This window comes from Dufourea novaeangliae, unplaced genomic scaffold (assembly GCF_001272555.1).
Source record: "Dufourea novaeangliae isolate 0120121106 unplaced genomic scaffold, ASM127255v1 scaffold87, whole genome shotgun sequence".
NCBI lineage: Eukaryota > Metazoa > Arthropoda > Insecta > Hymenoptera > Halictidae > Dufourea > Dufourea novaeangliae.
The window spans coordinates 637,930-648,676 of record NW_015373966.1 but is presented as its reverse complement, the minus strand read 5'-3'; the positions used below and the strand labels follow the sequence as shown (position 1 = coordinate 648,676).

General features: G+C 32.1%; 1 protein-coding gene across 1 annotated transcript; it reads left to right on the top strand.

Annotated features, from left to right (window-relative positions):
- The first annotated feature begins 3,779 nt into the window (after positions 1-3,779).
- LOC107186726 (cyclin-dependent kinase 2-like) lies at positions 3,780-7,429 on the top strand. The gene is made up of 5 exons (XM_015574660.1): positions 3,780-4,105; positions 6,239-6,434; positions 6,510-6,782; positions 6,876-7,079; positions 7,173-7,429. Exons 1-5 carry the CDS (start codon positions 3,990-3,992, stop codon positions 7,281-7,283), a joined length of 900 nt encoding a protein of 299 aa, XP_015430146.1. The 5' UTR covers positions 3,780-3,989; the 3' UTR covers positions 7,284-7,429.
- Positions 7,430-10,747: the final 3,318 nt, after the last annotated feature.

Sequence of the window (10,747 nt, the reverse complement as noted above, 5' to 3'; positions counted from 1 at the left end):
AAGTGAGGAAGCTAACGCCGTTATGTATTGGGCGTACGCAGGTTTGTTCCTGTTGAATTGTTTTTGCCGGCTGGAACGACCTTCCTTGAACGACCCAAACACCGGATGGTACAGCCAGGTACGGCTATAGTACACTGCGTACACGGTTAGGTCAATAAACTGTGTGACGTAACGTCACTAGTGCGTTGGACCGACGGAGAGCACCGATACCGCGGCACGCTCTACCGTACTCTCTCGCTCGCACACCTTCCCTCATAGACCACTGAAATTCCTCAGAACGCGTCGACACCGACGGAGAGCACTGATACCGGCGGCTCGCTCTCCCGCTCTCGTTTATTTATGATGTTCATATTCCCCAAATAAATATCATATTTAACTAATTTGTTTAAGCGACATGTTCCTTTTACAGATTTAGCTCTCCAGTATAAATTCCTAAGACCCTTATTTATTATTCATTTTACAAAATAATTGCAAATATGAAAATTTTTTACCTCTTCTTGAACATTCTAATTTCATAGCCCTAAACTGGGTACTTGAAAGTATTTCATTGAATTTGTGTAAAAGATTTTACTACTTCCTAAAAGATTCCGTGTGATATTTGATAGCATAAAAAACAATGTTCTCGCAATAAATAAATTTTTTGGAAGTAAATAACGTGTAAGTAAATTCATATGTAAAAATTTACCAATTGCCAGAAAGTAATTGTTCGTGCGTATTAAAATTCTTACAATAGGCAGTAAAACTATTCACACTCCCATATAAATTATAAATATGTAGATGTTAATGAAAGCGGTGTATATATTCTCACAGATATAGATTTGATAAAGTATTTATGAAACTACATCTATTCTGAATTTATCTGTTACAAATATGCAAATGTAAGGCAAGATATAAAAACGAATAAAACAAGAACATGTATAAAGTAACATTAATAAAAATGTCCATTAACGATGCATTTAGAATAAAGAAATAGTGAAAAAATAGTAATAGAGTAAAGAATAAGGGAAAAAATATATACTTTTCCGTTTCATGTTTCATGACTGTCATATTTATCCCTTAACCTTAAACTGAAGCATCGGATATTTTTATTCCCGTCAAATCATATAGATACACGCAATATGAATGGAATATATAACACTTTATTTGTGCTAATAATACTCAGAATTCATGCTTTATCGGTAACGTCGGGTATTGATACTAAAGTGGTAACAGGGTTACGTAGCCCTATGAACGTGGGACAGAAAAAAGCATTGGATGATAGGTGTATTCTATACCTAGTCGGTGGTTATATCGTATACAGTGAAGGATGATTAGAAACAATGAAGAATAATGAATAAATTAATGATTATAAATTATAATCTACATGTTACCTAGCAAATCATTCTTTTAGAATTTCTTGTTTTTTCTACTGATTTTTACAAACACGAATAGTAATGTAAATCATCGTAAAATCATATTGAATACGTTTTTCTGATTAAAGATCAAGGACTTACGATTGCAGTGAGCAAATTCACTCAAGATAAAAAAAATCGCAATCACGGTCGTGAATGAAATTAAATCACGACCGTGATCGTGATTCGGCGATCACTGTGATAAATCACCGTTAGTGATTTTGCACGCCATCTCTACTGTAGAGGACCAGAATTCCAGGAACCGTGCAGGAATCGGACACCAGTTATCCGAGCGCTTTCCCCACCACTCGGCCATTCAGTCGTACGACGCAGCTATATATAGGGTGGGCTGGATATGCGCATTTTACGGCTACATTAATTATCTCCGTTATTTTTAGAGATATCAGAAAAGTTTATTCGCAGAAGTTGTTCAGTATGAACAAGTTTTTCGTAGGTGGAGTATCTTCTAAGTTTTCAAAGTTAATTGTGTTATTTTTATTAATGATATTGTAATATTATGGAATAAAATACTTTTATTACGTAAATCGATTCTTCCAAACATTCTGCGTAATAAAGTATTAAGGTATTATGTGAAAAAGGTAATAATTCGTGACATATTTTAGTCGCAAATGTCTAGCTTGGTTAGCATCTGTAACCCGTTACGTGTGATCCGCGAGACAAGAAGCAATCAAATTGCCACCAATATTCATTGCACCAATAAAAACATTATTAAAACAGTATTATATAAACTGCGCGTTTCGTAATAAGATATGCGAGTTAAACGCGACACCGTATGTGTGCCGGCCTGGGCGTGCTGTGCGACAGAGTAGGGTACGCGCGCATGCGTGAGAAATACGTGTGAGCAAGGGGCGTGGCTTTCGTACAGATAAAGGCGGCGCGGGAAACGAATGTCTATTGTACAATTAATTAAAAAATTTCTTCTTATTTATAACATTAACATTTAAAATAAGCTGTACTGTACATATTTGACTACTCCTGTAATATACATGTAATATACTGTAATGTATAGATCTATTGGCTTGAGTAAAGCCTAGGGTCTTTAATAAATACATACATACATTAAATGCGATTTTAACAGTGTTCTGGTCGTTTATTGTTATTATCAATGATATGGGGTTAATCTACGTTCTTTAAGCTATACGGTGAGTGCTTGATCAAGACGAATGCTGTCTATATGTATAACGCTGTGAGACCTGTCCAAATATGAAGTAAACGAGGAGCGCTTGACAGAACTCAGTGACAACAGTTGCAAACATTTATGTTTGATTGAACAATGTTCTTATGACTATTGTTTCTCAAGCAATCAATTTTATTAATCTACGTTTTTTAAACTTCAAATCTTGTGCTTGGTGAAGACGACAGCTTTCCGTATATGTGTGTACCATACAAAACACAGAGGCTTTTCTTAGAGGACTATTTCGGATGTTCGCGTTAGCGAGTGCTATTAGACCTGAACTGAGGAAACGTTACTCGAATCTCGCGTAAATACCAGAAGGTAATCAAAATGTGTAAACAGTGAATAAAAATAATATGACAGAAGAACCGTTTGCTAGCAAGAAAAACACCTGAGGGAAAAGTGAAGAAGTGGTGGGCAAGCGACAAAAAACACCAAAAGATATGATATAGTCTACACATCCTGTTCATTGTTAAGTGAGGACGTATTTTTTTAGGTGATGTTAGTGTACACGTTGTGACTATCGTGCTCTGCGCTTACCACTTTTTTTTATTATTAATATGTAACTTAAAAAGGAAACCTCTAAAACAGTTTCAGTATTCTTGATTTTCGTTTAATTTGGCATGTAGAATCACCCCTTAAAGTTTCTGATACCAACAGCTGAACACCCTGTATAATTGATGTATAATTTTTATCGCTTCCAAAATTTATTTTACGATAAATATATAAAGCTTTTATAAGACTTTATACTTCTTGTATCAAATGATAATACTCAATTTTAGAAGGGTTAGTTCTGTTCTTAAAATTCAGATCAGGTATATAAATAAAAAGAATATACTTATATGTATAGCTCTTGAATTCTTTTAGTAGTGAGGTACATATACCATGTACATACCTATGTTACTAACGTGAATAACATTTTGATATTGGATAATTCGATTATTTTTGTTATAGAAGGTATTTCTTGTTCATTTTATTTAAAGCGACAGACACGGCGCTGTGTGAGCGAATAATGGTATTAATTAATAATTATAATTTAAATAATCAATATTTTAGTTGAATAAGGAACTGATTGTTTATGATCGAATTTATCTACCTATTATGTTAATGTTATGTAATAGGGTAATCAATTGTCTGATGCATCGATTTCTCGAATCGATTATTCTAAATTTTCTTAATAAAAATGGCGGCAATAGTGCACGTATGTCAAGTGATTCTGCAGTGTTGATAAACAAAGAATTTTTGTTAAATAGCTGCCAAAAAGCTATTTACTGATCGACGATATTATTTCTTCGTGTTCCATAAGTATATAATTTCGAATAATATTGGAACTGTGATAAAAACTGGCAACTAAAACGGAGTGTCAAAATACCAGCGACAACGTCGAACGTGGCGTTGAGGTTATGGACAACTTCGTTAAGATCGAAAAAATAGGAGAAGGGACCTATGGGGTGGTTTACAAAGCGAAAGATAAGCTGACTGGAAAGCTAGTGGCACTTAAGAAAATTCGCCTCGAGACGTATGTCATTTATGATAATTGTCTGTGATATTTTCCATTTCTTGATAAATACCCATGCCGAGTTGTCAAATATTTATGATTCTATATTGATTGCAATAACATGAACGTATATAGCACCTCTGGAAACAATTTCAGGCTACTAAAATTGTATTGTAAAAGCTTTAGTATATTTAAGAATATATTTAATAAATATATAAAAATTGTATTTTTGATATTTATAACAGAATATTGTGTATTGAACTTATTACTTGGAGATGTTCTTAATATTTACTATTGCTATTATTATTACTCATTCATATCTGTAAGTAATTTTTTAATTTGATTTTTAATTGGATATCATTTTCGTAAATTCAAATTTTTTTATAATTTTTTATTCTATAAATAAGTAGTTATATTTTATTACTTTTCAGTACGGTAGATATTTAAACTTTTGTATGCCTTTGCAGGTTGCAATTAATGCAAATATAAAAATATCAAAATTATGCTTTTTATCCAGGTTTTTCAGAATTTTCTTTATTTTGTAATCTTATTGTTGTTATTCATCATAAGATTAATAACATTCAAGGGAAATCAATTAATCTTATCAGTTGAGCTTTTGCTTATATGCATTGCTAACACATCTGCTAATTTGCACATTGGGGTTAGCTGAATCTGCAGGGGCCACGTTACACTAAATTTTCGTAGCACCACATTATTCAGCTTGTCCCATTGTGTCATGCTCGCCTGGTTTTTAATTTTATACCATTTAATTAAATCATCACACCTATTAATGCTATCATTGGAACTTTCCTTTATAAGTTTATCTTAGATTAGTTATTTTAGTGAATGTAAAACCTAATCCAACACACACAATTTATATTTATTAGAATTTATTTAATTACCTTAATGTCTATTTCGATGAGAAATTGAATTATACTATAAATTATATATTAGGTCAACACCTAAGAAATGTTACTTTAAAATCTCAGGTTTTAATAGAAATATAATAATATGTGCATTGACTCTTACTTAATGATACCATTGTTTGTAACAACCAATATCCATCTTTTAGGTAACTTAATCCTCTTTTTAAAATATTTCTAAAAGAACTTATTTTAAAATTCTTTTTAAGAGATTTCTATTACTAAAGTATTTGCTATTTAAAAAAATGTTGTAAGGAACAGAATAGTTGGTAGTCTGATGGCATTAAGTGAAATGAATAAAGTGGATAAAGTATTACATTTCAGTTAAATTGTTTAATTTTACCAATTATTGGTTTTGCTGTATTTGAGTAGCCATTTTCATGATAAAAAATTCTTGTTATCGCTATAACAATATAATTTTGTTCTATAAAAGTTTGTAATACATTTTTTTTCATGGGATAATTTTCCGTGTATGTTACCAAAAAACAATGAAATTTTTATAGAAGACTGGTTTTTCTTGTAGGTATTGGTTGTTTCGGTTATAGTCATTGCCTCTTATAATTAGGATTATTAGATAAAATTCATTACTTATCCTCAGTTATCCAGTTAATAAATGGATGTTCTTATGGTCGATCTCACAAAGAAGTATAGAAAAAAACATTTGTACATTGAATACAACTCATCGTAAAAAGTTAATTTGGAATACGTTTCTCCTGACATGAAAATGCTTTTACAGGGTGCATGGACAGTATTATTGGTTACATTTAGTTCTTGTGTAACTGTTTATAGGTTGAATATGATTCTTCTTTACTTTAAGAGCTTAGTGTATTTTCATCAAATTGTTGTGGTTGATCTGACATAATAATATTCAACACTTCACTTACAATTATTTTTTAAGGTGTTTAAATTGCCTTTGACATCTTCTCATGTTTAACATTTGTTCTTAATATACTCCCAAAATATTTTTTATACCTCCTACTACCACAGTATTGTTTTTCTTAAACTTATATGCCATGTAATGCTACAAGTAGATCTCACCAGCACACATTTTTAAACCTCTTGTTAAATTAAATTGCATTATTTATGAAGTATCCTAATAGGAATACAAACATTAAACACTTACTGCATATCCATGTGTATATTTTAATGTTCATTTAATTGTATACCGTTATTTAAAAAGAGAGTTGCAAGTGTTCTATTTTGTCACTAAATATTAAAAAATTTGTATCAGGGAAAGTGAAGGTGTTCCATCCACTGCTATTCGAGAGATATCATTATTAAGGAAACTCACTCATCCAAATATTGTTCAGTTATTTGATGTGGTAGATGGTGATAAACATCTGTATTTGGTTTTTGAATTTCTACAACAAGACTTGAAAAAATTATTAGACTTTGTTAAAGGAGGATTAGATCAGGCCCTTGTAAAGGTATTGCTTTCAAAAGTAATCAGGATTAAAAATAGGTGCATGCATTGTTCATAGACAAGTCTGTTATTTTTACAGAGTTATCTATTTCAATTATTGAAAGCAATTTCCTTCTGCCATCTTCGTTGCATTTTACACAGAGATCTAAAACCACAGAATCTGTTAATAGATCGGGAAGGCCATATAAAATTGGCAGATTTTGGATTAGCAAGGACATTTGGTGTTCCTGTTCGAACATATACTCATGAGATAATAACCCTTTGGTACAGAGCACCAGAAATACTTTTAGGAACTAAATTATATTCCAATGCAGTGGATGTTTGGAGTCTTGGTTGTATATTTGCAGAAATGGTATTCTAATTATAATATCAAAGGATAATATTTCAAAAATTTGTTATGCAATTATAATTTCCAATTTACGAATTGTTAACATTAATCCCATAGACAACCAGGAGAGCATTGTTCCCAGGTGACTCAGAAATAGATCAGCTTTTCAGGATATTTCGTACACTAGGAACACCTGATGAAAGTATTTGGCCCGGAGTGTCGCAGCTACCTGATTATAAATCAATGTTTCCAAGGTGGGAACCAAGATGTTTAAACGAAATTGTGCCTTCCTTCAATTCGGATGCCAAAGATTTACTTTTGGTGAGAATCGCGATTTAATAGTACTATTGTAACAACCGATACTATGTAATTCATTTTCGTCTGTATGAATCGTAATACGTTTTGCTTTAACAGAAACTTTTGACTTATGATCCTAACCAGAGGATAACTGCAAAGAAAGGATTAAATCACCCTTATTTCACTGGAGTGACATTAGTTCCACCACCATTGCCAAAGAAAAATTAATCTAGATATACTGTCATAATTTCCTGTATTTATCATAGTTTTTCTCATAATAATATACAACTGCCAATAATATAATTACTGAAATCCAATACTTTTAGAGTCGTATTTTTAAAATCGTCCTTCTAATTTCAACACACTACAAGTGTTTGTGTAAGGAAGATATATTTTGCTTTGTACATTGAAACCCATTTATACATATTTATATTACATGTATCTTGTTTAAACAGATTTTTTATTTCCAAAAAATACCAATATCCTAATCCTTGTTAGTAGACTGCGGAGTTTATGCATTTATAGGACACACGATTCTCTAGAATTCACTATACTTAAGAGATTGATAAATTTTGAAGAAGTTTTTATTTTTTTTTGGAACCTGGTAGAACAGTAAATAATGTGAATACATCTTGGTTTGACACCAGTTCCTGTAAATTAACTCGAAAAAATCTGTATTTGCATAAACATCCGCAGTGTACTTATTAGTAACAAATAAATATATTTCCTATCCTTATTTTAATTTCTTGAACAATTTTCATTATTTTAATATTTTTAGTTATTTCCTAATGCACTGTAATCAATAGGTGTGTATTTTGCAAAATTATCTACATTAAATATTATTAGTCCATAGAAATATATTTTATTGTATAATACGTGTAAGTAGAAATACAAGAATAATAAAATGTGCATTGTACTTTCAAGTTCACACTTCATACAAGCTATATAACGCATTGTAAGCAATTGGTAAGTGCGTAATTGTAGATGATTCTAAAATACTAAGTACTTGTGGCGGAACCCCATTAGGGTTTGTTTGTACATAGTTTATACTTTAAGTGAGAAGAGTTTGAATCAAATCCGAGAGATATATTTGGAGTCCTCTTCTTGTTATATTGAGTTTCCGAAAACGGGGTAGTTTTCTGTAGTGTAGGCGATGGTGTTAGTTTTGGAAGCCGCATATTTTTTGGAGACGTTTTTCTAAGTGTGTGAGGGGGAGGATTTATCTGAACTCTTGGAAGGCGGATTGGTTTCTATAGGAGAAGGTGAATTTTTTAATTTGTCTTTTGTAATCGCTTTACTGTCTTCCAAGTCTGGGCTATCTTTTGCCATCTCATCAGTTTCTTTAGATGACAAGTTATTTTTCGATCCAGTGGCTTTCGATGATTTAGCAAAACTACTTCTAACCGCTTTAGGTGTTACAATAGAGGTTGGTGATGGTAGCTTTCGTATTTTTATTGGAGTGGTTGGAGGCGGTTGCGGTAAATTTTCTTTCAACAACTCATTTAAAAAGTTCTTTTCTTCTTCGATATTTGCAATCTGAAAAATACGTATGTATAATTATTCTAGGACATTGCAGATACTTTTCTTAGCTTGTTATATTGGCGATACATAATTCAATATCTCTATTGTGATTATTAACCCTTCGTGACTTACGTTATTTTTACCGCTTCCCCCAGATTCCTGGGTCTTTTATGTCCAAATTTACTTTTCTTTATCTTATTAGCTTCCAAAAACTCTGAAAAATTTCAAGAATACTTCCCATAGTCTCCACTACAGTTGAACGTTAAAAGGTTTTTTTGACAACAATCCTTCCGTTTCGGAGATATTTGAGCGGGATGTTTCGTTTGTGTCATAAAAGAGCCAGGGGGTTCATGGGGGATTAAAATTTTATCGTATTTTAACAAATTTACAATTGCTATTGACAGTTATGTTGTTGTTTTATTAAACATTATACAATAATTATTACATAGCCACTAATAGTCATTAATAGCCTTCGTAGTTCTTTAAGTTTACCTTCACCTAAATGTAAGACATTTTATAGTCAACATGTGGCTAGTTTTTTCATTTAAGGGGACAGGCCAGTGTAACGTTCTGAAAAGGAGCGTATTTTTGCGAATTAGACTGTTCAACGCGCAAAAAATTTCGATTTTTCTTCACCGTTACACTTATCGGACCCCTTAATTCTTTATCACTACTACATTTAAGAAATATTATTGTTTAATTTAAGTAGCATTATTATTGTTACAGTCTGCTCCTTCATTATATTTTCATCACGAGTTACGGAAGTTATTTGAAACTCAACTGAATATAATTAAAATGTTCTTCAAATAACGTTATCAATTTATTACTATTGCATATTTAAAAATTTGTTATTTCATGAATTGAAACCTTTCGATGTTTTACAAATTCTCTAATTACTTGTGAATTAATATGGTGTAATTAAATTTAAATAAAAGGATTGCAGAGTTCGTGCAAACTAACCTTGATTTACAGAGGCGGTGAAAACTAGCGATGATCTGTGTCCACCGTGTGTAGGTAGTATGTGAAGGTGAGATACACTCTGTGCTTGTTAATCGACGCAACTGAGATAAACGTACTAAATACTTTTAATGTTTGACATGAGAAAAAGTTAAAAAAGAGTTGTTTCGATTTAGAGCTTCAGTACTACCTATCATTGAAACTAAACCTCATGATTAAGTTAATACATATGTGCTTTCAAATTACGCATTGTGCGTTGCAAATACTCCGGTTATTGACTGAAAAGAATTGTGGTAATAAAATCGTGTAATATAGTGGGCGAAGTTTCTATAAGCACACTATGACTGTTACTAAGAAAAATTAACGTATTCCATAAAGTTGTAGTAGTTGTAAGTCTGGAACCTTACAGCTACTTCAATGTCTTTATTATAAGACGGTTTGCGTAAACGAACTTCGAGTCTTCTGATAACATTTTTACTAAGGAAAAAGTTATTTCAAATCATCCCAGGAACACCTCATTTCTGAGAGTCGAAGCTATTTTGGGACACCCTGTATACGCTTGACTAGTTCCAAGGGGTGCTCCACCCAGTGGTGGGGATGACTCACGGGCACTTAGCGTGGAAGTCTCTTTGAGCAATTAAAGCGTCTTTACTGTATCTGGCTTTAACCCGGAAGTAGGCGGGTTGAAGTAACCGTTTAAATATCGACTATCGAATATCACTGCGTGTACATCTTGATAATTTACCATCTGGGTCGCTTTTACATTGTCTTTTATTTTTATAGTAAACTTTTTACATGTGCCAGTAAATCTATAATATTTCTTGTAAGTTCTACTCGCATTTTCTTACCATGTATGTTTAATTAGAACTTCAAGATTTTTTATTCAGGCGATAAATCGTATATATTTATTATAGTGTAAACAATTACTGCCTTACTACAGATAACTTCGTTTTTCATTCGTTTGTTAAGAATAAAGCATACCGCAAATGCATACATACAGTTCTTGCGTATTATGGGTAGGTACGTTAAAAGTGTTGTAAAGATGTACCGTAGAAAAGCTGAGATTTAACCCCTTGCCCTATGATTTTCTTGATGTCTGCAGTCTCCAGAATCACTTTATCGTCAATTCTACCCCAGAAACAAAAGAAGAAAACTTCTTGCACTTATCGCAATTGTACATTTACTCTATAAGTCAAATATCAATATCAGCAAAC

What these genes read in the sequence shown, in the direction of transcription:
- LOC107186726 (XM_015574660.1), top strand. Translation starts at nt 3,990, where the DNA reads ATGGACAACTTCGTTAAGATCGAAAAAATAGGAGAAGGGACCTATGGG. An exon ending in AAGAAAATTCGCCTCGAGAC is followed by an intron (nt 4,106 to 6,238) that starts GTATGTCATTTA and finishes AATTTGTATCAG; the next exon opens with GGAAAGTGAAGGTGTTCCAT. An exon ending in ATGCCAAAGATTTACTTTTG is followed by an intron (nt 7,080 to 7,172) that starts GTGAGAATCGCG and finishes TTGCTTTAACAG; the next exon opens with AAACTTTTGACTTATGATCC.